The sequence below is a fragment of the Desarmillaria tabescens genome (genome assembly GCF_030435595.1).
Source record: "Desarmillaria tabescens strain CCBAS 213 chromosome Unknown EV420scaffold_3, whole genome shotgun sequence".
NCBI lineage: Eukaryota > Fungi > Basidiomycota > Agaricomycetes > Agaricales > Physalacriaceae > Desarmillaria > Desarmillaria tabescens.
In genome coordinates this window covers 924,677-951,080 of record NW_026848302.1, presented here as the reverse complement: position 1 = coordinate 951,080, position 26,404 = coordinate 924,677, and the positions used below count along the sequence as shown (strand labels likewise).

Genomic DNA, 26,404 nt, shown 5'->3' with positions numbered 1-26,404 from the left:
CTTAACTGTCAACAGTGACGTAATGACCTAGGTTAGTAACATCACTGTTAGACCTATTAGAGGGCCCGAACGCCTCTCTTCCACCCATACATGTACCATGTCTTCAAGAACAGGACTCGTCCTCGCCGTCAATGCAGGCTCGTCGTCGCTCAAGATATCTCTCTACGAGCTTCGAGAAAGTCCAACGCCGTGTCTGTTACTCACGTCTTCAATTTCAAACATCACTGCTCCACCTGCCAAAATCTCCTTCAAGCTCGTCTCGACGGAACCTAAGAATACTGTTTCCAATGTCCCGTCCATCACCGACCATGCATCCGCCTTTGCCCATTTCCTGCATGTGCTCCAGGGTGAAACAGACATCGACAAAGACGCCATTGTGAATGTCTGTCACCGCGTTGTTCATGGCGGGGATTACAGTGATCCTGTCGTTATCAGCGATGAGACCTATCATCATATTGAGAGGCTCACTGATCTCGCACCATTGTAAGAACCCAAATTCTACCTCTTATTTTCCTGGTTACAAATGTACTTTTCAGACACAACGGTGCTGCTCTTACAGTCATCACTTCCTGCATCTCTGTCCTTCCCAACGCTAACTCTATCGCGTTCTTTGATACGGCCTTCCATCGCTCAATACCGCCTCATATAGCCAGTTATGCCATCAACCAGGCCATAGCCACGAAGCGAGGTCTCAAAAAGTATGGTTTCCATGGACTTAGCTGTACGTCTTCCTCGTTTCTCGTCTTCGAGTCTGAATCCCATCAGACTCCTTCATACTTCGATCCGTCGCGGAGTTTCTGAGCAAGGTATATGTCATATGATTCGCCCGAGTTCTGATTCTATGTCTTCTATCAGCCTCCGACGGAGCTCAACCTCATTGTCCTTCATCTCGGCTCAGGCGCGTCAGTGTGCGCAATAAAGAACGGTTTATCGTACGACACATCTATGGGGCTCACACCACTTAACGGCCTTCCGGGAGCAACGCGTTCGGGTGCCATTGATCCCAGTCTCATCTTCCATTACACAAATAAAGCCGGAAGAATCAGTCACGACCCTAAGCTCGCAACGCAGGTGCATGTCACGCAAGTAAGTTTCTTCCTATTCGCCACTGTTCCACAGGATAAGCATTAACTCGACCACCTAGGCGGAATACATCCTGAACTCCCAATCAGGATGGAAATCTCTTACAGGGACAACTGATTTCGGGCTTGTTACCCGGCGGGCGAAAGAGGGCTCGGAGGTTGACCAGCTTGCGTTCGATCTTTTCAAAGACCGTATCCTCAATTACCTTGGGTCTTATCATCTGAAGCTCAACGGTTGCGTTGACGCAATAGTCTTTGCTGGTGGTGTCGGCGAGCGTAGCGTGGAACTCAGAGCAGTTATCGCGGATAAATTAAAATGCTTAGGCTACTATGGCGTTAGCGACGACAATGGGAACGTTGATAGCAAGGCTGATCAGGTCGTGATCGATATCAGCAAGGGGACCCCAGAAACAAAGCGCATTTTGGTATGCCGTACAGATGAGCAGGTGGGTTCTTCTATTGTCTATTACCGGAGTTATTCCTAATTGGATTCACAGTTTGAGATGGTGAGACAGTGTGTTCGCAATGACAAGTTTTGGCTCAGCGAATGATAACGAGTAATGTAACACATCACACAATCAATTAATTCTATGTATCTATTAATTGGCGATATAGAACAGAGATACGCCAGACGGAATGTTCATTGGTCTTTGGATCAGAAAAAGATGGCTTCCCGCGTAGGCGCAGTATATTACTCTTCAACAAAGCATGGGTATATGCCGGGCGGGAGTCATCGGTCTCGATAGACTCATAGTTATGATTATTGTAGCTAGGGTCTGGTCAACAAAGCGGTTGGTTCTTGTGTCCTTGTTTCAATAACCTTTTGATGGGATGATTCTTCCACTTTCACTACCTCATTCGTAGGATGTGAAGGGATGGAAACTTAAGACTCTCACCGCGATATATTAGCTCAGCTTGTTGCGTAGAGGTATACGTCGAAAGGGAGGCTATGACCCCAGGGCGGGAGAGTTCGGATATCATAGTCTTCGTTTGCGTGCTTGAAAAGACTATGGTACATTGTTAGGAAGAAACTGAATCAACCGCTGATCGCGACTCACATTTTATCTCTCAGGTAGTGTCCATTAATAAGGTCCACCGTGAAATTTTTGGTATCCGCTGCTTGAGAAAAGCATCAACAACGCTCTTACATTTCAATAGTCCTTCAGAAAGCCGTATCAAGCGTCAGACGGCTCGACGATACTCTCAAATTTCACTAGGGCACCCTGTGATATTGTGTCCATCCAAAGACGAGGCCCGGAATCTCTAGGAATTGCTTTTCTTGTTGAGCTCTTGACACCGTCCTCCCAACGTTTGTGCTGTAGCTGTATGATCCCTTCTGCAAGATCATACGCGACCTTTCACTCCACCTCCCCACTAGCAACTTGCAAACACTGTGGCAACGTCGTACCAGTCTCGTAAATCAGACTCAACGATCCTTATGAAAATGAGTCGTTCATTGGATGTAGGATCAACCGTTGGATTTTGGATCCTGTTCAGCATCTTCGTCAACCTATTGTCACAGAGAAAAAGAGAACCACTGACAGATTGCTGATGCGAAGGACAGAAATTAACACACGTAGTGATCAAGTGAATAAGTATGACACGTAGCGCCGCGTCAAAACAAGTATCATATAAAGCGACGGTAATGACTAAAGTTCATGAAAGTCTGGAAAACATAATAGTACAATGGAAACTGTATATAACACAAAACCACCATGGTCTCTTTAGAATATGGTAACTCGTAAGAGTACGAATGACAGGGCTTTCACAAACACCCATACAAGAAGTAGCGGCAGGTATGGCAGAATTACAAAGACGATCAGATCTCTACAGTAAGAATTGAGTGATGATACGCCACTGAGCAGATGATTCACCGCTCACCGTAAGAATAGTACATAGCGTATTATTACAAACTAGCTGAGGGAATCACTGTTGGTGGCACAAGGGTATACAATATATAGATAGAGAAAGCAGTCGAACTACAAATGTTCAGTGAGGCCTGATGATGATATCACTAAGCTTGGCCTATCCAAATTGGGGTCAATGACAGGGTAATAAGCTGATGCGCTGTTCTCGTAGATCGGGTTCAGTCCCATGGAAGACTGTTCAGGCGGAAAGAAATAAGGATCAGGGAACATAGATGTTTGCGGCGGTTGTTGTTCCATTATGAGTTGTTCTACTGGTTGAACAGAATCGGACGATGAGCGTCTTGAATCTGTTAAATCAACCATTAGCGACGACATGAGAGTACACAAAGGCTGAATGCACATACCAATATCCATGCGAACGGGAATCTTCGGCTCGGTGATTACATAGATGAGGGTATCCGGCGGAAGAACATGATTTACATGCTCGGTCAACGCACACATAATTCTTACGGTCGCAATGTGTGCAAGGTCTACAACAAAGTTAATGAGATACGTTGCGTTACTGACAGCTGAGAGTAGCCTACCGTTCACCGTTACAACGTATCTTATCTCGCCTAACATCTCCATCAGCTCTAAAGTACTAGCAAGTAATCTCCAACCTACCTGCAGTTAAGGCAGGCCTACATTAGAATAAAATAAATAAAGGTACTCAGAGAGGCATAATACACGAACCTGCTTGACTCGATGCCCATGACCACCCTGCCTCTTTGTGTTGATACAATCTTCATTAGCATTTCGACACGGGCCACACGGCCTTAAGTCATCGCATCGTCGGTTGGACTTTCCGGCAACCTTCGCAGCGTAACTTGGTTGATTTGGGCCCTCGCTCCAACATTACACATTCCTTCTTTCGGATTACGCAGCGCCCACAAGGCCGTTGCTCGTCGCACTTGGGTAGCATTTTGAGATCCCCTATCCAAGGATACTATGACAAGTGACGTACCTTCTTATTGTCCTTACGACACGCTTCGCACGCGAGCTTGACCCGTTCCCTACCATTCGGTCGGGTGCTCCTAGACGGAAGGGAGTTCTGTTGAATGCTTCGCCGTGCATCTGCATTAGCATCGACGCAAGGTAGACCCATCTCCCGGCAGCGTTGGCATGGCGCTCCATCTTCACACCGCACCCTCGCCTTCCTACAAGGTCCACAGCCCGTCACACATTGGTCTGGTGCATATCCCTTCTTCGTGCATACGCCACAAGGTCTACCGGCCCATATGAGAGGGTATCAAGCAGCGCAATCGAGCTAGGATCAAACCTGTTCCCGTCGCACCCGACCTTATCACGTCTAGAATAGGAACTTAATGAACTTCGTCAGCAGCAGATGGGAGTATTACCTGCAAGTTGAGCAAGCCTGTGCTGGAGATCAATCGCGATCTGAGAGTAGGACAACGAAACATGCATGCCTGGTCCGTGCGTTTGCCGTTCTTCAATGCCTTTCCCAGCGAAAAACTGAGGAGAGACATGTCTATCGGCTGCTGGTGCGGGAGAAGGTGACTAGGTGGATTCATGGTGGTAAAGGTCCAAAAAGGATACCCCGCTTAATTGGGAAGCGACGCCACATCAAGGTCCTCCGATCATTCTGGATCATCCTGGTATTTTGCCCGGCAAGTATCGCATCTAATTTAGAGAAATATACATGTATACAATATACATATACGGCATACATAATGCTATACGCAACGGTATTATCCCAGGCTACCAGTAGTTACGGGGATGCTGCTTGAGCTTGTAGTTATAGTTTCAGCTGTGTTCGTAACAAATCGTTGGGTAAGTAAGGCATTGGATTCGCTAGCAACAGGGGAGGAAGCAACTGTCGAAAGAGCTGCAGACTCTGTTCCAGTTTCCACGCTAGTTCCTGAATCAGCGCCGGTTCCACTGGTGGAACTACCCCCTGCGCTATATACGGCGATGTAGTTGATCTTCCATTTCGCAGCTAAAAAGAAAATCACTAAGATGAAGGAGAATGCATGCACTGATGCACTAACTTTTGTAATTTTTTGGATCTTTGACAGCCTCAGCGCACGTTCCTGGGCATCCCGCACCAGAGTAGGTTGCGTTAGCCCAGTCGCCACATAGTGTGGTATCGATAACCAGACTGTGATTTATGAAATGTGTCCCTGTATCACAAGAGTTATCGTTTGGTAAGAAAGCCGCAGGCTTTCCCCAATTCGCAGGATCGGGCGTCCCAGCAGTAATATCATCAGTTATACTCGTCTTCGGAAAGTGCCAGATCCGAATCCCTTCATCATTCCACAAGTGTGCAAAGACACCGCCTCCAATCTGATTGAATTGTTTGCCGTAGCTATAGTTAGGATTGGCTGTGTCCACCATTCCACAGCCAGAATTATCGGCGTCGCTAACGGCACACTGTTGATTACTCTTTTGATTACTGAGTTTTGCTGTCATGTCGTCACTTGCTTGTATCGTGCATCCCTCCCCAGTGTGGAATGTATACTGGTTGGCATTAGCGTTGTGAACATTCTCCAGGACATCAATTTCCCCTATGAATGATTCAGCTTGAAATCAACCGATAAAAAGCATGGATACCCTGGTGAGGCCAGTTGTCACCAACTGTCCTGGAAAGCAACGTATGAGCAGCATGAAAACTAGTTTTTCATGACGGGCCGTACCACCAAGCAGGCCACACAGAGCATCCATAAGGCATGGCAGAGAAGGAAGCTATAAACAGTCCACTATTATATGTCTTGACTGAACTGATGCGGACACTGGACATCCAAAAAGTCGTTAATCTGACCCCGGAAAGATGAATGGATATCAACATACGAATCGCGATATTCACCATCTCCTAAGGTCGTCGTATCATCAACAGCGAGCGTTACAATGCCATCATCACCAACGAACGCTAATTTCTTCTCCATTGCCGCCTCCATTGCCTGATAATTAACAGAACCGTGGGTCGGATCTGAATTTGACCAGTATTGCCATTTCCTGTCACAGAAATTCTCAGCCAGCATCATTCAAGGCTAGAACTACCCACTGAGGGTTCAGGAAGTCTTTTCCCTTGTATATATCGAGCAACTGATACGTTCCGCCTGCGGTTTGGTCCGTAGTATCCGACGCGCCCGTAGTCGGTGCAGGATTGGCTGATACAGCAGCACTAGAAGCACCAGTATCGGTAATCTCTGGCGTAGCGGCTACCTGCTGCCGCTTAAGAGGTGTATATTTCGACACGTCTATGTCTGATAAAGTCGTAGGAGATCCGTGCATCAAAACCGTTACCTCAGGTTCTCTCCTATGAACAGAACCTGAGGTCGAAGAAGGCGGATACGCTTCGAGATAATCCAAAGAGTCCATTCTCTTGGGTACAGCTTCATTTTGCACAGGATGGACAGGTAAGGAAAGCGAGAGGGTCGTAAACAGAATAATCGAGAGGGCTAATTGGAAGATGGGTAACATATCAGAGAAAGATTGGACAAGAAACCAGTTCTTGCAGCTTCTAAGGTCGGCTCGTGAGTGTGACCAGCACTTGAGACCGTGGAGATGTGAAAGTAACATTGACATTGAGTTGGTGCATGCTTTATGTAGGCCGCCGGTCAGAGATGCGCATTACCATTTTTAGAGATGGACCGAGGGTTGCGATGCCTTTGAGCGTAATTTTGCGGCTAAATTAGCCAGGCCAGTGCCAGTCGGCCATGGGGACTGTTGATGGTGACTATGAGGACCTAGGCGGAAATCAACAGAGAGCAATCAACAAGCTTCAAGACCGATTTATGTTCTCGCTGGCTGGTCCTAAGTCTGAAACACAGGTCATACAGAGTTGCAATGTTGGCCAGGCTGGCGGGAATTTCAAAACGAAAAAAGAGCTATTCTCCCTGTATAGTGTTAGGGGACGGAAGTTTCTTAGCCATTCACAAGACACGAGCATGCGAGATGGCGCTGGTTAGTCGTGTACAGAAGCAGAGTAAAGTGCACCAGATGTGCATGGTTACGAAGGTCGAAGGAACTTGAAGTGTAAAACTGTCAAGCCGCGGTAAAGGTGTTCCGGTTGATCCGATCCGCTTACTAGAACCGACTCAGGGTCAGCTGAAGCTTCAAATTTTGATTATTGAATGCTTGAACTTTCATGCATTGCATGAACGAATTCGTTACTTCAAAGCAAAGCTACGTTTTTCTCTGGTGTATATAGATTGTGGTATCCTTCGATATATCGTATATGCAGTTCCTTTGCTAGTCATGAGTCGTCCTTGACTATTCAGAACCTGATGACGCTGAATCTTCTCGAGTCGACTCATCTGTGACGAATTTAAAGTTCTGCAGTAGACCCTTGTGCATGTTCCCGGGTGGCGACGCCCACGAGGAAAGTTGAAACAAGAATTTGCGGCGTTCGACGAGCCAGATATTCTGCTTATTGTCTGCTGCGCATTGCACTTGCAACAAATTTCCTCGCTTCACGAGGCCCCATCAGATTCTCCTATAGCATTGCAGCCGCCTCATTAGCCAACGACTCGAGCTCAAGCTTCTTCGGCAACCCGAGGCCAATGCGATGATCATCGCATTCGAACAATGGTGGTCACGTAGGGTCTTGTTATTACATCAGTGACGCCGGAATTCTCGTAACCAAGGGACAGGCGGGCTCATTGTACTGTACTTACAATAATTCTGTGCTGTGTTACGGTTGTGAACGATCCACGTGAAAATAAAGAATAGAAAGGCCGCCTTGTGGCTTTTGAAGTCCACCGGTCATCCTGCTTCTTCTTGTTCTGGTTTAGACAAATTATCACGTCAAGTGTGTTATATTCCACACAGCTCGTTACGAACCGCCATACGTAGTATACCTGTATAAAAAATTATAACCCTAATGAAACCCGGTCCTTGTAACAGCAATTAGATACCGAAAAATAGCAGAATAGACCAGCACGATCAACGTTAGATAAAGATAGATGCGACCGGGCATCGCAGTGTATGCGTTTATGATACAGAGCTTGAGAGGAAAAAAGACGTGTAATGATCGTGATGTGCATGTTAGAATGCGCTCTCCTTATGACTGATAAACAGCAATGTAGTTGAGGGCCCACTGGGCGTCTAAAAGGTATTATCAACATTAATACGACGAATCACTAGAATGTTAGAAAGGCATACAATCGAAGTTGGTAGGATCCGCAACTGCGTCCGCACATGTTCCGGGACAAGATCCACCGTAGGCAGCACCGGCCCAGTCTCCGCAAAGTGTGGTATCAATGGTGAGGCTGTGATCGTAGAAGTGATCAGAGATACTACATGATGTGGAGGGGAAGAAGGCGCTAGGGGTCGACCAAGATGATGGATCCGGCGACTGAGACGTGATGTCGGCGGGTATCTCGTCGCGAGAAAAGAACCAGATGGAGATGCCCTCATCCGCAAGGAGATGTGCGTAGACGCCTCCCGCAGCAAGATTGAAGTTGTGGCCAAAGGAGCGGGTATCAGTTTCTTGGAACGCACAGCCGGAGTTATCCCCGTTACTGGAAGTGCACGTTGTACCCAATACCCTGCCAGAGGCGACTTTCGTGCTGGTCAAAGAACAGCCACTACCGGTGTGAAGGGTGTATTGGTTAAGATCCTGCTGATTGACGCCCTCAATGACATCGATTTCGCCTATGAACAATCTTCAGTCAATATTAGCCGATCGGTTGATTATAACCTACTTACCAGCGTTAGGCCAATCAGGACCAACAGACCTGGGAATAAAGGTTAAAGAGGTATTCAAAATGGACAAAAGATGTAATTACCAGTAAGCGGGCCATACACTACATCCGTGCGGCATGGAATAGATGTCCGCAATGAAAAGGCCACTGCTGTACTGAGTCTTCGAGCTGATACGAACTCTACAATCGTCTGTCAGTGTCCATATAGATGATAGCGCAGTGAAGATATTCTCACGATGCCCGGTTTTGGCCTGACTCTAAAGTGGTAGTATTGTCAACCTTAAGGATGGTGGTACCGTCATCCTGAACATAGGCAAGGCCTTTGGACGTAGCGTCCTCCTTGGTCTGATAATCAACGAGGCCGTTAGTCGGATCGGACGCCGAAAAAAAGTCCCATTCGCTGCGGAGGAAAAAAAATAAGCGGGCTGCATTTGTGATAAAGATAGAATGCCTTACTCTAGAAATGATTGCCCCTGATACATGTCCTTCAAAGTATAAGTAGCTTTGCGAACGTGGGGTGCTGATGCAGCGCGATTGGGATTCCTGCGGTGTCGGCGCGATACACGGTCATGCCCAAGGGCGCTGGCAAAAACTGGCAAAGCGAGAATGAAGAGCGCGGCGAAGGAATGCATTGTTGCTGAAGGAGAGTTTTTGAAAAAATGAGAGCTTTAGTGATAACGAAGGTCAGATGCCAGCTGGACCGTATAAAAAGGAGGAGTGTGAAAATGAAGGACGGGGAAGGGTTATATGGGCGGGGGACAAGGAGCACAAGGAGCACGAGCTGATGTGGGCCTGTGAGCCCTTTTATACGGAGGAGCCATTGTCCTTGATCGATTGATCTTTCGGTGGGATAAACAAATTTGGCTTCCGTAATGGTTGCCTGTTTGGGCAAAGAACTGATTGTCTCGGCACGTCGGCCCTGTCAACTTGTTTTGTTTGCAATCACCCCGCTCCGAGGTTCTCCTCGAGCACAAATCTGCAGATGCCACAGCAATGCATGAGAATTCGACAATGGGCTTCATTCTTCTGTAATAGCCTAATGGCCATTCACGGATCACCAAAATTGGTGATTTATTTATATCCTATAAAGAACATCAATGTAGCGCATGCAGGATATGAAGACAATCACCAGGTACAACGAGTCGAGGTTGCCGCAAGGGTGAATGAATCAGCTTCTTTTCCATAGATTCCGAGCATTACGTCCCTACGAAAAGTTTCTTGTTCGTCAGATAATTTGCTAGGAAACCGCGCGACTTTGTTCTCGAAGATGGGGGCCACTTGTTGGTAGCCACGCTCAGGAGCGCGAAAGTCGTCACGCACAATCGACCGTTGATCTATCTTCGGAAGGCGACAGACGGATTGGAGAGAGCATGAGGCACTGGAAGGCATCTAAGGCATCGGCAAGGTTCAGCCTCGCTTGGAGAGTCTAATCCACAAAGCAGAGATGTGCAGCAGATACGTGCAGATACTTGCGGTCGCCATAAGCATAGATTTAACCGGCAAACGACATTCTAAACTGCACAAGTACGGTCTCAGAATGACCAATGTGTAGGCACATGGATTGCCGAGGCCAAAACGGTCCAAGTCAATATTCCGTAACCAGGGTTGTCCTAATACATGGCGCCTCTTGCAACTCCGAGTCCCAGGATGGCCGGTGAAAGAGCCTCAGTACCGTTGAGGTACCGGGCTCGTGGTAACCTTAGGTACTTGTCCACCAAGGACCCACTTACCCCTGAGGATCGACTTCAAATAATTTCATTACCTCCCCTTGACCGACAGAAACTGTCGAAAAGGGTCGAGTCACTATCGGATGAAGGGTTTAACGTAAACATCCAAATAATGAATGAATGAAAAAGACCTCGACTGGCCTGAGCCAACATGTTTTGATGCAATCTTTCACCGACCGCATGTAAGAACTGTATTCTGCACGCACTGATATTGTACACGGAAACACAATCATGACCGCTTTTTATCATGTCGCGTTCGTTTGGAGTCCCACTCTTTTCTCCATTGGAGCCATTCGTGTTCGCGACCCCCATCCGTCCATATATCCCAGCCGTCACGTATTTGCAGCCAAGTGGACACAGGATTCACCAGAAGGAACATTTTAAATTTGCCGAATATTGACGATGGTTGTCGCCGCGGAAGTATCTGAGAAACAACAAAGAGGATGATGGCAAAGAGGACGCCAATGCCGAAACCCCACAAAATCTGATGGGCGTTATGGTATCCGAGGGCATATCTGCGTAAATTTGAATAAGTAAAGTACAAAATCACTATGACGGCATCGGATACACACCTGGAGTACGCGACAAGGAGAGCCCAACCACCAATGGCAGAATAGACCACGAGGCGCCATGCAAAATCGAGGAAGGTATAACCAGTTGTCCCGAATCGGTGTTGGAAATAGAGATGGCAGATCAGAAATGTCGCAAAGTAGCCCATGTATTGACTGTGAGAGGATGGAAATCCGTATCCGTTACCTACACGCTGAAATATGTCACGAACGTGCACATAAAACTGATTTCTGACAGGACACACCGACAGAGCCTGAAGGTCTATTCTCCTTTACGGCCCGTTTAATCAACCAACTGAAAGCCTCGCAGGCAAACTGCCCCGCCCACATTACTATAATGACATATTCCCGGGTCTGTACTGCCAACGAGGCATATGCTGGCTGGAAGGATGGTGATCAATGATGGCCCAACACCGGTACTGTGACACACACCATAAGAAGAATAGGGCTCAGTGTCACTAGGGCAAGCCCAAGAGAGAGCAGGGAAGAATCATCGTCTGCAAGGACGTTCTCATCAGCGGTTCACATGGCAGGAGAAGTCGTACAGAGAACGTGCGTCAAGTCCAGCGATGCCTGCGGCCCACGATGGTAGGCCATTATCCCAAGCTGCGGTACAATCAAGAAGATATTCGGCCGTGATAGCGACAATCACGTAGTGCACGACGAGGGCGACGACGGGGACAACCCCGGGCCTCCAGGACACCGCTGGTCACCGCCATCAGCATCACGTGACGTGACGTCAAACATTAAAGCAGTCGGAATTGGTCGAGAACGAGAACTCCTCTCACTCTCCTACTTTATCCGCCAATGTCCTTCCCTGTTAAAGAAATCGCGACAAAGCCTTTCGAAGGCCAAAAGCCGGGCACTTCAGGCCTTCGAAAAAGGTTCGCCATCGTCTTTATTACCTTTGATTAACGTCGCTGACGGTCGCGACAGGGTCAAAGTCTTCCAGCAGGAGGTACGCTGATGAGACGCGTCCCATTGATCAGGGATTAACAACAGACTTCTATAGCATTACACCGAGAACTTTATCCAGTCTATCTTCGATTCCATCCAGACAAAGGGATCGACTCTCGTAATAGGTGGCGATGGACGCTACTTCTCACCAGAGACCGTCCAGACGATTCTCAAGATTGGGTCTGCTAACGGCGTCGCTAAGCTGATCATCGGAAAGGACGGCATACTATCCACCCCCGCTGCTTCCAACGTTATCAGGAAGTACAAGGCTGATGGTGGTATCCTCCTGACCGCCAGCCACAACCCTGGTGGTCCTAACAACGATTTTGGAATCAAATACAACGTATCTAATGGTGGCCCTGCCCCAGAGAACGTCACCGACAAAATATACGCAAAGACCAAGACGATCACTAGCTACAAGATCATCGAGGACAAACCGGTAGGTTCCTGCAATACCACATATAGTCTCTTCATTCATCAAAACTGTATAGGTTGATCTGTCCAAGATTGGAGAGTTTACCTATGGTCCTACGAAAGTTTCCATAATCGATTCTGTTGACGATTATCTGATCCTCCTCGAGGGAATCTTCGACTTCCCTCTCATCAAGTCCTTCCTCTTTTCTCACTCCGATGATTATCGTGTATTATTTGACGGTCTCCACGGCGTTACCGGCCCGTATGCGTCCAAGATCCTTGTCGATACCCTCGGTTTACCGCCTACTTCTGTCCAGAACTGCGTGCCTCTTCCAGACTTTGGCGGAGGACACCCCGATCCCAATCTCACTTATGCTCATAGTCTGGTCGATGCCGTCGAGAAGAATGGTATTGAGTTCGGAGCGGCAAGTGACGGCGATGGTGATAGGAACATGATCTACGGCAAAGGCGCGTTCGTCACTCCTTCAGACTCCGTGGCTATCATCGCGGATTGGGCCGATGTTATTCCTTATTTCAAGAAGCAAGGCGGTGTGAAGGGTTTGGCGAGGAGTATGCCTACAAGCAAGGCCATCGACTTGGTTGCGAAGAAGAAGGGTTTGGAATACTTTGAAGTTCCTACCGGTTAGTGCCCTGTTCCTCCTTTCTTGCGTGCTCTAATCATATCATAAGGTTGGAAATTCTTTGGAAACTTGATGGATGCTGGGCGGTTGTCCATTTGTGGAGAAGAATCTTTTGGTACCGGATCAGACCATATCCGTGAAAAGGATGGTCTCTGGGCAGTTATTGGTAAGCCGCACGCTATTAGATGCGTCGCCTGGGTACTTAATCTTTGATAGCTTGGTTGAACATTATCGCCGCAGCCAATGCTAAGTCTCCCAACAAGCTCATTGGCATTAATGACCTGCTCGAGTCCCACTACGCGACTTATGGTCGTTCGTTCTTTAGCCGCTACGACTACGAAGAGGTCCCTTCTGAGGGTGCCCACGCTATGGTTGATCACATTAACAAGGCCCTGGAGTCGGGTTCCTTGAACAACTCCGTGCACACATCTGCTTCCACCGCCACCACGTTCACGGTTTCAGGACTGTACAACTTCTCATACACGGACCCCATCGATCATTCGGTGTCGAAGAATCAGGGTCAGGTTATTACATTCGCTGATGGTTCCCGGGTGGTATTCAGACTGAGTGGTACCGGGAGTCAGGGCGCGACCGTTCGTATGTATGTGGAGAGGTATGTACCTCCAGAGGCTGGACCCGCTGCCTTGAAGAAAGATGCGGCGGAAGGCTTGAAGGGCTTGATCGAGGTAGCCCTGGAGATCAGCAAACTGAAGGAATTCTTGGGCAGGGACAAGCCTACCGTTATCACTGTAAGCTTGCTCGTTCATGCCCCTCCTACTTTTGAGACTAACAATTCGTCCCTTCCAGTAATCTGAAATGGTGTGATCTCGAGAGTTGAAATAATGGACAAACTAATGGATGTAATATTACTACTCGTATTAGATGAGGTTTTTTTTTCCTCTGCGCCTTCGATTTAGATACCATCAATGCATTGAAATTAAAGTTCAGTGTACTGAGTTAACGTTTGAACATATTCATCCGTGTGGCCCTGGAATGAAATTAATTGGCACAAGGCCCACGGGTGTGTCCAGTCGTACTCCAGCCTCCCGCCAAAAAAATCAGAAAATCACAATCAAGCCTATCCGTACAATATGCAAAACTCTGGTTAGCTACACACCACTACTCATCTCCAAGAGCGCCTCGATACTCTTCCCTAAATCACCCGTATTAGCCTCTAGTACCCACTCTATAATCTCCCTGTCGACAGCGGGGAATATCTGTATTAACGTGTCTTGGGCTGCTTCCGCCGCCTGCTGATGCGCAGCATCAATCTCCTCTTGCATCCCCACCAGGTCCAGATTGGGTGTAGGTGTCCGCGAAACATGTGCAGAATCAGGCCGATATGGAGACGCGAAAAGTGACTGTGAAGGACCGATTGCTAATGGCTGATTTGTATATGGACCGGGCCGCGATGGCGTCTCCTCAATCCCAGGAGAAAAGGAAGGAGACGGTACCCGTCGCACCCGAGGCTTATACGGTGTTTGCAACGGAGGCTGGTACATACCATCACCCGGAGGTGTTTGTGGTGCTATTCGTGGAGAGCTCGATCGCGACGAGTCTTGTTGCTGCTGATATTGCCGAATTTGATCTGGGTGTGACCAGTGTGGTACAGGCAGAGGAGTTCCTCCTGTACGTTGTTCTCGACCTGTCTCGAATGGGGAGAATGGAGAGGCGGCGCTGTCAATAGCTTCATTGAGTATACGGCTTATGGCATTGAGGGGCTTTGATATAGTGTCGCCTGTCTTTTGAAGAAGTCGCTTCGCGTCATCGGAAAGAGTTTGCGCAGGAGTAGGGAGGGAGAGTGGTTGCGCGGATTCTTCGCCAGCGTGAGAAGAAAGAGAGGAGTTGCTTCGTGATGGTGTTGGTGGTGGTTCAGTAGTGAAGTGAGGTATTGCAGGCGAGTCGCCATCACTGGGTAGTGACTGGATGGCTTCCTCAACATTCCTGCAGAATTACTCATGAACGTGGCTCTTTCCGAACGAATGGATTGAACACTTACTTCTCGAACTCCTCTTGCGTAATGTTTGATAGAGATGTGTGATCCATGGTTTCGATGAAAGATACGGCACCCATCTTGACATAGAGATGAGCATTCCCTCTCGATGAGACAGCACATAGCATACAAGGCTAGATAGATAATACCCTGCTTCACTTTGCAGTTTAACAGGGTTCCTAAATCGGTTGATGAACCTGCGGGTGAATGGAGGTCATCGAACTGCAGTATCACAGATAATGATACCTACTCAACATTCGAGAGAAGATTCTCAGGGTTTGACTTCAGCACGACGAATATGAGTATCGGAACAAACGAATCTGCGCCCTCTTCTGTTCTCAAATGTCGAATTAAGCCTAGATGAAGAATGGAGCAAACGTGAACTCAGTACATTTGAACATCAAGATAGCTACTAACCAAATATGACTTTACAACAGTTTAGTATGCATATTAGCTTGTCGCGAGGGGCTTTGTAATGGTTGATCTTGAGTAGCTCTATGAGTAGAATGTAAGACTGGGATTCGGTAGCCGTAGAAAAGCGAACCTTGCTGAGCAAACATCAAGAACCCTTTGCTACCATCCCCCTCTGGAATATCGAGGTGTTTCTCCTCTACCCACCCAAAGAGGGCTATCCGTTGGGAAAGTACGCGATCTCGCTCCAGGTCATCTGCTGTGATTTGTCGACGAGGTATTACTCGTACCACTTGGGGAGTAAATGTGCTAGAAAGACATAAGGACAGAGAGTAACGTAGGATAATGATACTAACAATTGATAGAGCTGATTCATAACCAGCTTCTCCATGCCTTCCATGGCGTTGTCAAATTCGGCATCCGAAGCACTACGCCATACTTCACATTCACGCATTTGTTTTGCAATAAACTATGGAAGCGTAGATATCAATGAAGGCCATGCGCAGGCATTAGCAGTTGCGCACATTCAGAAAATCGTTTATGATCTTGATTTGGTCGTTGACGGTAAAAGTACGCTTGGCGAAGTTACTCAGAAATCTACAGTCGAATGATTCAATATTCAACAGACGAAAGAGACAAGACTCACGACTTGAGATATTTCGACACCGCTTCCGCGTTTCTGCTCTTCATCTGATCCAAGAATCTTTGAAAATCGAATGGTGGATCCCCCTTGCCCTGATCCACAGCTGGCGAGCCCTCTCTCACCATCCCCGGTGTGCTGGTTCTTGATGATTCCAGACTTGCCTGAGAAACCGGTTCGGGCTTTGCGGGTTGCTGTTGCTGAGATGCAAACGACGACAATGTATCGGGAGAAGGAACCGGCTTCGCCATATCAAGTGAAAGAGGGCGTGAATGTGTTAGTTTTGGCATCTGGAATGAGCGCGCCAAGGCAGCCAGTGAGGGAAACGACGACGACGAAGCCGGAGCATCGTTGGGCGGCGGGGTAAGATCTTTCGACGGCGGTGTTGGCGCGACCGGCGAAGGGTCTGGATGTGGCGGGTGTCCCTCAGAGCTCTCCCATGCCTTCCTTGCATCCTTCTCTTCTTGATTTACTAGTGGGTCGAATTCTTCAAGTACTTCCTGAGCGTTCACCAGTTCTGGAGGATCTGACGGTAGAGATACCAGCCCAGATGTTATCGATTCGTCCAGCACCGACGGGTCTGGCGTCTTCAAGCGATGTATTGATGCTTCCAGGTCTGCATCCTTCTGGACATCGTCCGCTGTGTCGTCCTTCCATGGATTCGGAGAAACGGCCTCGTCTGCCGTTATTGATGTCGCGCTTTGGGGTGAGTTGGATATCTGAAGCCTCTCAACGTCGGGTAGCGCGTCGTCGGCGCCTTTGGCAGAGGTAGACGCCATACCTGCAACGCCACTGGCACTGGACAGCGGTATTGGAAGAAAGGCCGTACGGTAGCAGACTGACTAAACGGTGCTTGCACGTGGCGCAGTCGTCAAGATAGGGGCTCGACGCGTCAAGGATACAGTATCATACAAAAGACAGCAGTAAATAAATATTCTCCTCATGATACACGGCGAATTCTCAAAGGCATTCCATCAGCAGGTTCTAGAAAAGTCCATCAATCACCAGGTTTCTCTGTCGGATAACTTCTTTCACGTACTCATCGTAATCGCAGCAGCAGGCTGGGCCTGTTGACCATCATATGCAGGTTCAAATTCAAAATTCGTTATCAATACCCTATAGAATTCTCAAGTCAAACAAAGCATGATAATACGAGTAAGCAGTAACTGACGCTAGAACAGCCTTCATCTCGATGATCGCCATGGTCTTGCCGATGCACCCATGCGGTCCAGCAATGAATGAGAGAAGAGAGAAAGCGGGGTTGTATGCTTTGGGCAAGTTCAGCCATCGTTCTGGATGGAACCTGCCACACCATATGTCAATCGACTTGATGTTCAATATTCCCATCAATCTTACTCACTCTTCGGCGTCTTCGCCCCAGATGGTCTGCCAGGTATTCACGCCTCGAATCTACGCCGTTGATCAACAAATAGAGTTGTCCATCAGAGGAGTTGAATCTTACGCAGAGATGCAACAGAGTACCCTTCGGAACAAGAACTCCCTCGATGTAATCAGTTTTAGCGGTTGTTCTAACTGTCGCCGGAACGGGAGGCATCACACGCAGACTTTCCATCCTACACCACCGTCATTACGTTGTCAACACAAGGCGATGATTTCATCAACTTACACGACACAATCCAACCATTGCATACTTTTCAACGTCTTGTAATCGGGCCTGGGGTTAGCTGCCATGACTGGACATACTTCATCGCGCAAGCGTTGCTGGCTTTTTTTGTCATTCGCCAAAAGCCAAAGGGTCTGATATCAAAAATGAGCGACGATTTCTGGACAAGGAGAGTTTACGCATACCCAAGTCAAGCCGCTCGCTGTAGTCTCATGACCGGCTCCGAGGAATGTCAGCTGCGTGGATTTTCAGCATGGTTTTCACATCAGAATGGGATCACTGACAACTTGGTCTATCATCGCAGCATCACTAATCGCATATGCTGTCCGATCCTTATATAAATCAGCTTGCCGCGCGCGCACCAAGATGCTCATAATATCTTTCTTCGTGTGTGTATCATCAGCAGTGATCCCTGATTCGGAGGTCTCTTTCATTTTCTGGTCAAGAATATGTTTCGAGATATCTCGAATACGGTGTGTTGAGTCGATTAAAGGTGTAAGAGGTGCTTACTTTTGTGTCAGCGGCGTGATGGTGATCGGATAAAGGGATACATACCAAGGAGTCGAATATAAGAGAATACATTTCTTATTTTATAGGCGAGCTTTGATGAGAAGAATTTTGCCCCGCCCGGGAGTGACACAACAAAGATGAAGCGAATCATATTCGGACCTAAGTAGGAAGGTTATCAACTTTTGTAGGCTGAAATGGTCTTGCTTTTACCTGACTGTAGGCTAAGCAGCTTTTCATATCTGTTATGCTGTTAGAGTCATTTCAACTCCAAATTAACACGAAGAAGACTCACGCCTCAGCTAGCTCATTATGCGGGTTATGGAGAGAGTCGGTATGGTAGTCAAAAGCTGTCTTGCAGATGATATCGAGCGTCACTTTACTCACTATACCCAATGATCAGTAGGCGGAAAAAGACAGGCAGAAACAGGTAAATTGTTTACTCCATTCATATACAGGTAGAACAGCTCCTTCAGGGCCAGGAAGTTGAGATGAAAGAACACCGATGAGGCTAGAAATTTGTCTCGAGATGATCAAAACGCGTGATGGAACCAATCAACTTGCCCTTCGATTGGATCGTAGTACATATCAGTTTCTGAATTTGAAAAGATGGGTCAGGATGCCAAGGCGGAGAGAAAAGGAATCCCACGCACGCGCCATGAGATTCGGGATTGAGAAGGCTGGGTTCATTGCTTTGCGCATCTGTCGATGCTCATTTCCAGTGACAGTGAGCAAGCCATAACCAGCAACGAGGCCCAAGATATGCCTCAGATACTGCGGCTGCAAACAGTGAGTAACGGACGATAGAGGCTACTAGCGTGATAGTGAACTTACCCTAGGATAATCTAACCACCCTTTTACTAGGATGTGGTAGAGGGCCTCTGGAGTCATGAAGATTAAGCGCTCGTTCCCTATGGGTCCCAAGATTCGTATGACAGATCCGTATTTCTTAATCCACTCCTGCTCAGCCATACCCGGCTCACTATCGAAAAGCTTCGCCGCTGGTCCAAAAATAGGTTCTCCAGTCGGCGGTCCAGGGACAGAACGAAGAGGGGACAAGAGATATGGGTATAAGAAGAGCTGATGAATGACTTTGTACACGACTAGCGCTGTGATTGAGTTGCGTGAGATAGTCCCCGATGACCCGTTACTTATCAGAAAACCTACCTCCAATAAAATAGTACAAATGTCGAATAGTCAAGCCCCAATCAGAGGCAGTCTCAGACACTGCTTGCACAACAGTGCTAATGGGCGACATGGTGATGTTGGAGGAGATGTTTCTTTGCATCCATCACTACGACCGCGTATTAATAGGAAAGGATTGAATTGTCATATGATCGGCGTTGGAGATCCCTATCAAATTCTCCTGAGATTTTTTTCCCTTTCTTTGTCTTGCGACATTCATCAGCATTCATCCTGACAGACACTGAGTCTCCTTCGAAAAGGACTGAACAGTAAAAAAAGAACAATCTTATCGAAGAGGATGAGCCTGCCAGTGAGCCTGAAGAACTTCAAGTAAACACGACAAGAGATATAAAGCTAATCAATACTGTTGCCGTTCCCTGGGTCCAAGATTTCTGTAATCATCACAATCGCAAGCAACTGAGGAGCCGACGGTACCGACGGCCCACGGCCCACAGTTCAGAGGTACGTAATTGAGATGACGTACATCTGTAGTCCCTCAAAAGCGTGATCATCTCATCTCAGAATTGCACAGTTTAGGCACACCGGACGCAAGGATACAGGTAATCGCATTACGAATTCCAATTCTCACTATCATCTGTTTATTTGACCACATGTACAAATAGGAAGCCAGAAGTATGCAGGCATGAAGGACGACAGGAGCCTTCATTGACTCTTCACAAGTAAGCACTATTGAAGACCGCCAAACTAAACCCATCCCGTTCCCCAAGGACCCATATACTTTCACTGAAGCGCCCTTGGTGACCCTCTAGCCGAGCGCTGAAGTACATGTACCATTACAGCCATAGCAGCCGACGCTAACAACCAGCTTCCACCGAACAATTGTACAGGAAGGAAGTTGATTTTACTAGTAATTGGATTGGTGTACCGGTCAAGGATTGCTCCAGAGACCGGAGGGCCGATCAGAGTGCCTGGCTGTAGGAAAACATTAGATAAAACGCATCTATAAAGTTGTGTACGTACCACAAAGCTAGCAAACATGACGCCGGTAATGCTCGCCAGACCTTCGACGCCATACAGATCGGCAGCAACTGCGATTGGGTCACAAAAGGTTATATATATACCTTCAGAACTGTAGCGCCAATCAAAGACGTACCGACTGGATACAAGCTGACATAACCACCAGTAAAGAATCCATAAAATGAAGTGAAAGCCATCAGTCCTGCGAGGTTATGGGTGAAAGGCCATATGGCCATCTGACCAATACCCCCCAAAAATTGGCACAGGGCTAGAACATACAAGTGGCCAAAACGATCGCCAACGATACCTAGAAGCTAGATGAAATGAGCAACTGGAAATTCGACTCGAGAGGCAATACCTACCACGCGACCTGTGGCCGAAAAGCCCGATATGAGAGCAGCAGCATTGGCGCCATCCTGTGCATTACGCCCCAGTTTGTTAACAACATAGTCTACATACATATGAAGTCGATGTTTCAAGACGGACTCCTGACACTCACCGGGTACATAGAATATAGGACCATAAAATCCAGGACCGCTGAACAATCCGATGGAGCAAAGGGCGAGGAATACTTTGTTCATCAGCAAAGACCGATCAACCTTTCTAGGCGGAACTACGGAAGCCCGAGCGCGAAGGAACACATCGGCTATACCAAGAGCTAGGAAGAAGGTGAATCAAAGGAAATATGATGCGTGACATTCAAGTCGAACATATGCAACTGACCAACCAGGGTCATGAGACCGGTAATGCGAAGCGCCCAACGAAAGCCAAGGTGATCGATGAGTTTCTGTGTGATGGGACTGAGCACTAAGCCTCCAACACCTAGAAATGGGTGACGTCAGAGTGGAAATAACCTAACTAAGATCAGTGGAAGAAATGACTTACCGTATCCGCTGGCTGCTATCCCGGTCGCCAGTCCTACGCAGTCGCGTTGAACAAAGGATTTGAGATAAACCCTGGTTCAAAGACTAACCTCGATGTTTGGTGAACTGTATATCCCATTATACTTAGGAAGTCGTAAAGACCATCGAGATACTAGTACTCACCCACTGGGACGGAATGCACACGGCTGGAATAAAGGCGAAGCCGCTTCCAATGCCGAACAGCAACCCTAAGATCACAGGATGAATGCTGTAACCATATGGTCGATACGAACACAAACCTTGAGTCAAATACAGATGCCATACCTGCGTTCTGTATGTGGATAATCAGCATCGTGTTGCACGCATCAAGGATACACACTTACGAGAACGACGCGATGATCAATGCTAGGCACATAACACACGTCCCGATAAACCCGGTAACTCTGAAACCGATACGCTGCGCCAGGATGCCAGCTACGCTGTTAAAAAATGCGAGTTACACGATTGATCCAACACCTTAATCACATACGAATGACTCACAAACCAACCAGAGGCTGCCCGGTCGCTTGTATAGACCCAACCCAAGCGAGATCCGAATTAGATACAGCACCTACGTCTTGTGACGTGAGGTAATGACTCTGGTATACGCCCCAGGAGGATTCAATCCTTTGTGTATTAATCGTTTCTTGAGTAATTTGAAATGCATTCGAACAGCAGAACCCACCCCAAAGCGAAGAAGTGGACCACTAAAAGAGCAGCCGACGCATATCCAACCGTACCCGCCATCTGGGGGACGTGTATCAGAGTCAGAGGATCCCAGCTCCGATAATTCGATATCGTTGTTGGGTGAAACCAAAGAGGGAGTATCCATGAAGCTGAGGATAACAAGATGGAGAAGACTACGTTGCATAGGCTTTTCGTATTTAAAGGCCTCCCACAGCTTACGGTCAGGGCAGCCCAAGTTCATGACATGAAAATTTCTTGGAAGAACCACGGCGCTTAAGACAAATGAAAGTCATCCCGGTACCAGAGGCACTTCGTCATGCGCCTTGAAGGGAACTCGAGTAGCGCTGAAGATAGCATGGTTAGCGCTGACCCACCACCGCCCGAGTGGCCAGCATGGTTGGACTAATGGAATGGAAGTCATGGCTGCCTAGGCTGCCTAGAAGAAACGCCCAAAGTTTTATGGCTGAATCTTCGGCAGTCTAACGGAGACCTCCTAGCGGCAAAGCCTGTGCGAGATGAGTTGACGCCTCGCAGTCGGAGAAACGAGAAGCCCAAATACTAGAGGATGGCCACAACGAACGGTTCACAGTGCCTGGGGACAGACAGCTGAAATGTAGAACCATACTGAGTCCTCGTCTGATAGAACGACAGAAGGGTGTTTGTAACGCAGTTTTACACCGTCCGGCGCGTCCACTTTGTTGTATTTTCCTCCAAGACTCAGTGCATTCTGTTCAAGGCCTAGAGTCCTCAAACGCCCACAGAGGTGAGCGCGGTTAAGTGACCCGTCATCATAGCCGATCCCCGGGATGTGATGAAACTCAGTTCGCAATCAAAGCCCTGGTGTTGGCACATCAAGACATGCCAAATAATACTCGACCAACCAAAACTCACACAATGATAGTCCTCTTTTCCACAGTGGCCGTAGTCTTCCCAAGACATGCATATGGTCCAGCAACGAAAGATAAGCTTGGGCCGTACTTCTCCGGCAGATTTAACCATCGTTCCAGACGGAATCTAGCATCGATGCGTTTAGGGCGGTGGAGTCCTTTGGAGACTCTCTCTCCCCATCCAAAACACGGCTTCACGTATCCACATTTTGAATCTACAGTAAAGGAGGGGTAAGCTGATATCGATAGAATGCAGGCACGCGATGTGGATAAGAGGACAAAAATATTGAGAACATCGTCTACTTTGATGGGTGTTGTAGGTACCGGAGCCATTGGGCGCCAGTTTTGTGCCCTGTGAGTAGTTCTGAAGTCTGAGAATGTGGATTGAATATGTGGAACTGTAACGTACGGCATAATCCAAGAACTCGGATCAGACTCTATCACTCGGCCTCTGCTGGCTCTCAGAATCACTCAAAAGCCATAAAGTCTACCCAACTTCCAAGACATCAGAAAAAAGTCGAACGTGGAATGGCGGAAGTACGGGCCCGAATCAGGGCGCTTGTATTGGTTACGTGTCAGGCGCCGAAGTGGGCGCTAAAGATGGCGCTTGGAGGGATTCAATGTGAGAATATTCCATGTGAGGCGTCAGGCATGGCTCGGAACAGATCGTGATATCCATATGTCAAGCCCAAGCGCGAGACCGCCAGGACTGAGCAACAAAGGGATCAAACTGGCGACGTTTGTACCTGGTAGGTATTAGTTGCCAGAGTGCAGATACGGGACTGCAAAGGAAACTCACCGTCGTACACCTTGGTCAACTCGTCGTTGGGGTCGTACAACAAATTGATGTGATACTTGACTGTATTTGATACTGCCTTGCTCACCAAGTTGTCGAGCGAGAATATTGGCTACAGCACAGTGCAATGCATAAGGTTCGGGCCAGCAAATGTCGAAATTGTTGCTTTTCCCTCCAGTTGTGTGAAACCTTCAAGGCTCAAAAATTGATACAGGCGATCCAGCCATCAGATCAAGGATTCTAGAGACTGAGCTGCTAAAAAGCACGTCATGACGAGACGTGGACGCGACAAAGTCAACCACTCACCCTAGGTCCATTCCTTCTCCAGAATATGGTGATACGCCCTGGAGAGAAAAAATAAGACACTGTACTCTGATGGTTCCAACTACACATACGAATCAGCCGTAGGTCTCGTCCGCGTTTGCTTAGCTGGTCTAACTGCAAGGTTTCCCAAGGAGGACTGATCAGCGGAGTTTCAGGAACTGGACGCAAAGCGGAAGAACCGATATCGGTAGAGAACGAACTCAGATATGATCTTGTATCGCAAGAGACCTGAGAAAATCCGATTTAAGCGCGACATACAGAAACAGATAATCGTCGTCAACGGCGTCCTAATTCTGGATTGTAAAAAGACCTTGAGTTGCAGTGCTAGTAGCCAAACGATTCGGGCGACAGTTCAACCAGTTTAGTCTATCCAGCTCAACGTCCAGTAAAATAATTGCTTCCCCCGGCTGTTCCCAAAGCATTGGGCCCGCTGTAAAAAACGTGGTAAGATCCGACTCGGAATTGGTCCTGACGATCCCGACTATATTTTCAGAATGGAAGCAAAAGCTAAATGCGGGGTCGTGCATACCAGGAGGCCGAATGGGATCTCATACCAACAAAGTGGTACAAACGAACAGTTATCAGTGCCTAGCTCGGATCGAGGCGCTTTGCAATACTTGAAAGTCCTGTTTTATAATGCTGGATCAAGGCGACCGCTGCTTGATGGATATACGACGAAATGGAGAGGTCCATCGAAGGGGAGCCTCCGGGCCGTTGATAGACAGACGGTCCGATCAGATGGGCGCATTAAGGAAGCGTGCTTGGTATTTCTTGGTAAATACACATGGTTATGATGACCTATCGGGACAGTCTACTGTAATAACCCCCGAGTCGCACCGCAGCGGAGATAGAGCGGAACCTCAGATCTTAGAGCTAGACTGACAGCCAGGGAAAAATCCTGAAAATAGTCAGAAGTAGAGAAAACAGGAAACATGGCGGAGGAGAACAGAATGAAGGTCAGCTCGATTGAACTTGAACAGAGAAAGGCAGTGAAGGCTGGGGGCTATGCAGTTCAAACTCCGCTCTACTCCGAAAGACGCGTCTTTCTTGGTGGCAATTCGCCAACAAGGATCAACCGCCATTTGCTTGTACTCCGTACCCATACCCTATCCTTCAAATACCCACAAAAGCCGTCGATTTTCAGACTGCGCCACTTTAGCACTACTTGACCGTTTTGCTACTCATTTTCTCAAAAATTCATCATGGGCCGGGCTCTCTTTTCCTCTGCCTACAACTCTGCACCCGCTGTAGCGACTCCCACGCCGTTCGCCGACACTCCTTACGAAAAGATATACGAGAAATGGAGCATGTTCAACCAATTCGACCCAGATTCGGATGATTTTTTCGAAGATGCCCAGTATGAGGCGTTCATTACCGACGAGCAGGAGCAGGAGCAAGACAGCGAGCAGTCAGACGTCGGTAGCACCCCTGCCTTGTCGCGGGAGGGCAGCATAGAGGACAGGGGCAGTCCCATGGCTGTTGGCTCGGACGATCCAGCTGCGATGCTGGCTGATGCAATTGACAATGGTGAATGGGACCAGAGCGTCCCCACGGCCACCATTGACGGCGACGGCGGCGTCGACGTCGAGAGCGATCCTCAGTGGCGGCGTGTGGGCGACCTTCCGATCTGGACTAGGCCAGTCCTCGCCAATACACGCTTCGTCTCAGACCCTCCAACATCCAGCTTACCGCCCTTCCTGCCGCCGTCATCGCTTCGCAACTCGACGACGGCGAGCGATCTTGACGATGACGAGCCACCCACCCCGCCGAGACGCAGCGTCGTTATTGCGCCCATCACCATCCCCCGTTCGCCCAGCCCTGTCACTCCAGATGCCCCCCTGACACCGCCCAATGCTACCTTTTCTCTATCTTCGTTGACTCCTTCCCCGGCTCCATCCGTGACGCCTCGCGTCTATCGCTGGCCTGCACCCCCCTCTCAGCATGAGAGCTCTGGCCCTCTCACCAACCCCAGTGCTCGCATGTCGCATGCTCGAATTGTGCCTCAACCTGCTCGTATCCGTCTTCCCACCTTTGCGGTGTGATCGCGAAAAGTATCGCTAGTCATAGATTGGGTCGGTCTGTTTATACAGTATACTATCAGCTATCTATCTTCTCGTATCTGAACGCATCGTTTCTTCCTTTGTTGTACTTCGGGTGGATTGTGTTTTGATTTATGCTGCTATATTTCACTTGTATAGATCGCGTTCTACTGTTTATTTTTCTGTATGCTCCCATCGATCGGCACACGCTCCTTCCATCTTGTATGTAACATGGCAATCTCTTGCGTACTTGCACTACTACCACAATGACTTTCGTTAACGGCGGAACAACCCGAGGAGTATCAAAATTTGGTTAAAAGAAAACCGTCACTTTTTGGAGAGAGCACCCCGTTCTTTGGCTGTTCGCTGGTGTGACAGTTTATGTACCTCCGCCCACACTGGGAACATTGTACAGGTGTTGACCCGTAATGTTTTCGTATGGATCCAAATCCGTCAGACGCTCCGTAG

The 26,404-nt window shown here is 48.2% G+C and overlaps 10 protein-coding genes across 10 annotated transcripts; 3 read left to right on the top strand and 7 right to left on the bottom strand.

Annotated features, from left to right (window-relative positions):
- Positions 1-97: 97 nt before the first annotated feature.
- Positions 98-1,633, top strand: EV420DRAFT_1260783 (acetate and butyrate kinase; the record flags this gene model as incomplete). Its single annotated transcript, XM_060467023.1, has 6 exons — positions 98-483; positions 537-721; positions 766-806; positions 856-1,086; positions 1,145-1,528; positions 1,580-1,633. The coding sequence occupies 6 exons, from the start codon at positions 98-100 to the stop codon at positions 1,631-1,633; spliced, it is 1,281 nt and encodes a 426-aa protein (XP_060337619.1).
- A 1,108-nt stretch (positions 1,634-2,741) lies between these two features.
- On the bottom strand, positions 2,742-4,542 carry EV420DRAFT_1506777 (uncharacterized protein). The gene is made up of 6 exons (XM_060471334.1): positions 4,409-4,542; positions 4,269-4,310; positions 3,954-4,215; positions 3,817-3,899; positions 3,683-3,764; positions 2,742-3,613 (listed from the first exon to the last, which is right to left on the bottom strand). The coding sequence occupies exons 1-6, from the start codon at positions 4,519-4,521 to the stop codon at positions 3,062-3,064; spliced, it is 1,134 nt and encodes a 377-aa protein (XP_060337618.1). The 5' UTR covers positions 4,522-4,542; the 3' UTR covers positions 2,742-3,061.
- Positions 4,543-4,582: 40 nt separating this feature from the next.
- On the bottom strand, positions 4,583-6,963 carry EV420DRAFT_1506771 (concanavalin A-like lectin/glucanase domain-containing protein). Its single transcript, XM_060471333.1, has 6 exons — positions 6,012-6,963; positions 5,798-5,962; positions 5,644-5,739; positions 5,561-5,589; positions 4,999-5,514; positions 4,583-4,946 (listed from the first exon to the last, which is right to left on the bottom strand). The coding sequence occupies exons 1-6, from the start codon at positions 6,533-6,535 to the stop codon at positions 4,699-4,701; spliced, it is 1,578 nt and encodes a 525-aa protein (XP_060337617.1). The 5' UTR covers positions 6,536-6,963; the 3' UTR covers positions 4,583-4,698.
- A 1,049-nt stretch (positions 6,964-8,012) lies between these two features.
- On the bottom strand, positions 8,013-9,287 carry EV420DRAFT_1617200 (glycoside hydrolase family 16 protein; the record flags this gene model as incomplete). The annotated part of the gene is made up of 6 exons (XM_060475210.1): positions 8,013-8,056; positions 8,114-8,605; positions 8,660-8,688; positions 8,740-8,835; positions 8,891-9,055; positions 9,112-9,287. The coding sequence occupies 6 exons, from the start codon at positions 9,285-9,287 to the stop codon at positions 8,013-8,015; spliced, it is 1,002 nt and encodes a 333-aa protein (XP_060337616.1).
- Positions 9,288-10,601: 1,314 nt separating this feature from the next.
- Positions 10,602-11,663, bottom strand: EV420DRAFT_660570 (uncharacterized protein). Its single transcript, XM_060482965.1, has 5 exons — positions 11,497-11,663; positions 11,384-11,448; positions 11,197-11,332; positions 10,955-11,138; positions 10,602-10,897 (listed from the first exon to the last, which is right to left on the bottom strand). The coding sequence occupies exons 1-5, from the start codon at positions 11,546-11,548 to the stop codon at positions 10,612-10,614; spliced, it is 723 nt and encodes a 240-aa protein (XP_060337615.1). The 5' UTR covers positions 11,549-11,663; the 3' UTR covers positions 10,602-10,611.
- Positions 11,664-11,736: 73 nt separating this feature from the next.
- EV420DRAFT_1758904 (phosphoglucomutase) lies at positions 11,737-13,860 on the top strand. The gene is made up of 6 exons (XM_060480573.1): positions 11,737-11,835; positions 11,888-11,909; positions 11,964-12,347; positions 12,400-12,964; positions 13,013-13,129; positions 13,180-13,860. Exons 1-6 carry the CDS (start codon positions 11,759-11,761, stop codon positions 13,776-13,778), a joined length of 1,764 nt encoding a protein of 587 aa, XP_060337614.1. The 5' UTR covers positions 11,737-11,758; the 3' UTR covers positions 13,779-13,860.
- Positions 13,861-13,925: 65 nt separating this feature from the next.
- EV420DRAFT_660400 (uncharacterized protein) lies at positions 13,926-16,839 on the bottom strand. The gene is made up of 9 exons (XM_060482964.1): positions 16,014-16,839; positions 15,892-15,964; positions 15,724-15,836; positions 15,501-15,676; positions 15,374-15,451; positions 15,207-15,312; positions 15,087-15,153; positions 14,963-15,036; positions 13,926-14,907 (listed from the first exon to the last, which is right to left on the bottom strand). Exons 1-9 carry the CDS (start codon positions 16,784-16,786, stop codon positions 14,073-14,075), a joined length of 2,295 nt encoding a protein of 764 aa, XP_060337613.1. The 5' UTR covers positions 16,787-16,839; the 3' UTR covers positions 13,926-14,072.
- An 8-nt stretch (positions 16,840-16,847) lies between these two features.
- EV420DRAFT_1506739 (cytochrome P450) lies at positions 16,848-19,518 on the bottom strand. The gene is made up of 16 exons (XM_060471332.1): positions 19,306-19,518; positions 18,973-19,247; positions 18,792-18,918; positions 18,703-18,733; positions 18,582-18,649; positions 18,434-18,524; positions 18,352-18,380; positions 18,187-18,300; positions 17,916-18,136; positions 17,817-17,867; positions 17,635-17,765; positions 17,470-17,581; positions 17,368-17,417; positions 17,179-17,310; positions 17,047-17,123; positions 16,848-16,991 (listed from the first exon to the last, which is right to left on the bottom strand). Exons 1-16 carry the CDS (start codon positions 19,424-19,426, stop codon positions 16,948-16,950), a joined length of 1,674 nt encoding a protein of 557 aa, XP_060337612.1. The 5' UTR covers positions 19,427-19,518; the 3' UTR covers positions 16,848-16,947.
- A 431-nt stretch (positions 19,519-19,949) lies between these two features.
- On the bottom strand, positions 19,950-22,329 carry EV420DRAFT_660224 (major facilitator superfamily domain-containing protein). Its single transcript, XM_060482962.1, has 13 exons — positions 21,889-22,329; positions 21,705-21,830; positions 21,548-21,643; positions 21,464-21,495; positions 21,348-21,412; positions 21,275-21,290; positions 21,187-21,219; positions 21,025-21,123; positions 20,801-20,959; positions 20,664-20,752; positions 20,438-20,615; positions 20,305-20,372; positions 19,950-20,256 (listed from the first exon to the last, which is right to left on the bottom strand). The coding sequence occupies exons 1-13, from the start codon at positions 21,948-21,950 to the stop codon at positions 20,065-20,067; spliced, it is 1,215 nt and encodes a 404-aa protein (XP_060337611.1). The 5' UTR covers positions 21,951-22,329; the 3' UTR covers positions 19,950-20,064.
- Positions 22,330-24,897: 2,568 nt separating this feature from the next.
- Positions 24,898-25,851, top strand: EV420DRAFT_1506732 (uncharacterized protein; the record flags this gene model as incomplete). Its single annotated transcript, XM_060471331.1, is given in 2 exon segments — positions 24,898-25,464; positions 25,477-25,851. Coding segments are annotated over 2 exon segments (554 nt in total), but the record flags the coding sequence as incomplete, so codon positions are not given.
- Between the last annotated feature and the right edge of the window lie 553 nt (positions 25,852-26,404).

What these genes read in the sequence shown, in the direction of transcription:
- EV420DRAFT_660224 (XM_060482962.1), bottom strand. Translation starts at nt 21,950, where the DNA reads ATGGCGGGTACGGTTGGATATGCGTCGGCTGCTCTTTTAGTGGTCCAC. An exon ending in GTCCACTTCTTCGCTTTGGG is followed by an intron (nt 21,831 to 21,888) that starts GTGGGTTCTGCT and finishes TAATACACAAAG; the next exon opens with GATTGAATCCTCCTGGGGCG. An exon ending in TCATGTTTGCTAGCTTTGTG is followed by an intron (nt 20,257 to 20,304) that starts GTACGTACACAA and finishes GTTTTCCTACAG; the next exon opens with CCAGGCACTCTGATCGGCCC.
- EV420DRAFT_1758904 (XM_060480573.1), top strand. Translation starts at nt 11,759, where the DNA reads ATGTCCTTCCCTGTTAAAGAAATCGCGACAAAGCCTTTCGAAGGCCAA. An exon ending in ACTTCAGGCCTTCGAAAAAG is followed by an intron (nt 11,836 to 11,887) that starts GTTCGCCATCGT and finishes CGGTCGCGACAG; the next exon opens with GGTCAAAGTCTTCCAGCAGG. An exon ending in ATACTTTGAAGTTCCTACCG is followed by an intron (nt 12,965 to 13,012) that starts GTTAGTGCCCTG and finishes TCATATCATAAG; the next exon opens with GTTGGAAATTCTTTGGAAAC.
- EV420DRAFT_1506771 (XM_060471333.1), bottom strand. Translation starts at nt 6,535, where the DNA reads ATGTCAATGTTACTTTCACATCTCCACGGTCTCAAGTGCTGGTCACAC. An exon ending in AAAGACTTCCTGAACCCTCA is followed by an intron (nt 5,963 to 6,011) that starts GTGGGTAGTTCT and finishes TTTCTGTGACAG; the next exon opens with GAAATGGCAATACTGGTCAA. An exon ending in TCTGTGTGGCCTGCTTGGTG is followed by an intron (nt 5,590 to 5,643) that starts GTACGGCCCGTC and finishes GTTGCTTTCCAG; the next exon opens with GACAGTTGGTGACAACTGGC.
- EV420DRAFT_1506739 (XM_060471332.1), bottom strand. Translation starts at nt 19,426, where the DNA reads ATGCAAAGAAACATCTCCTCCAACATCACCATGTCGCCCATTAGCACT. An exon ending in TTTGTACTATTTTATTGGAG is followed by an intron (nt 19,248 to 19,305) that starts GTAGGTTTTCTG and finishes ACTCAATCACAG; the next exon opens with CGCTAGTCGTGTACAAAGTC. An exon ending in GGTGGTTAGATTATCCTAGG is followed by an intron (nt 18,919 to 18,972) that starts GTAAGTTCACTA and finishes CACTGTTTGCAG; the next exon opens with CCGCAGTATCTGAGGCATAT.
- EV420DRAFT_660400 (XM_060482964.1), bottom strand. Translation starts at nt 16,786, where the DNA reads ATGGCGTCTACCTCTGCCAAAGGCGCCGACGACGCGCTACCCGACGTT. An exon ending in ATGAATCAGCTCTATCAATT is followed by an intron (nt 15,677 to 15,723) that starts GTTAGTATCATT and finishes ATGTCTTTCTAG; the next exon opens with CACATTTACTCCCCAAGTGG. An exon ending in CTTGATGTTTGCTCAGCAAG is followed by an intron (nt 15,452 to 15,500) that starts GTTCGCTTTTCT and finishes TTCTACTCATAG; the next exon opens with AGCTACTCAAGATCAACCAT.
- EV420DRAFT_660570 (XM_060482965.1), bottom strand. Translation starts at nt 11,548, where the DNA reads ATGGCCTACCATCGTGGGCCGCAGGCATCGCTGGACTTGACGCACGTT. An exon ending in TGAGCCCTATTCTTCTTATG is followed by an intron (nt 11,333 to 11,383) that starts GTGTGTGTCACA and finishes CCATCCTTCCAG; the next exon opens with CCAGCATATGCCTCGTTGGC. An exon ending in CTCCTTGTCGCGTACTCCAG is followed by an intron (nt 10,898 to 10,954) that starts GTGTGTATCCGA and finishes AAATTTACGCAG; the next exon opens with ATATGCCCTCGGATACCATA.
- EV420DRAFT_1506777 (XM_060471334.1), bottom strand. Translation starts at nt 4,521, where the DNA reads ATGAATCCACCTAGTCACCTTCTCCCGCACCAGCAGCCGATAGACATG. An exon ending in CGCACGGACCAGGCATGCAT is followed by an intron (nt 4,311 to 4,408) that starts GTTTCGTTGTCC and finishes AAGTTCATTAAG; the next exon opens with TTCCTATTCTAGACGTGATA. An exon ending in GTCGTAAGGACAATAAGAAG is followed by an intron (nt 3,900 to 3,953) that starts GTACGTCACTTG and finishes ATGCTACCCAAG; the next exon opens with TGCGACGAGCAACGGCCTTG.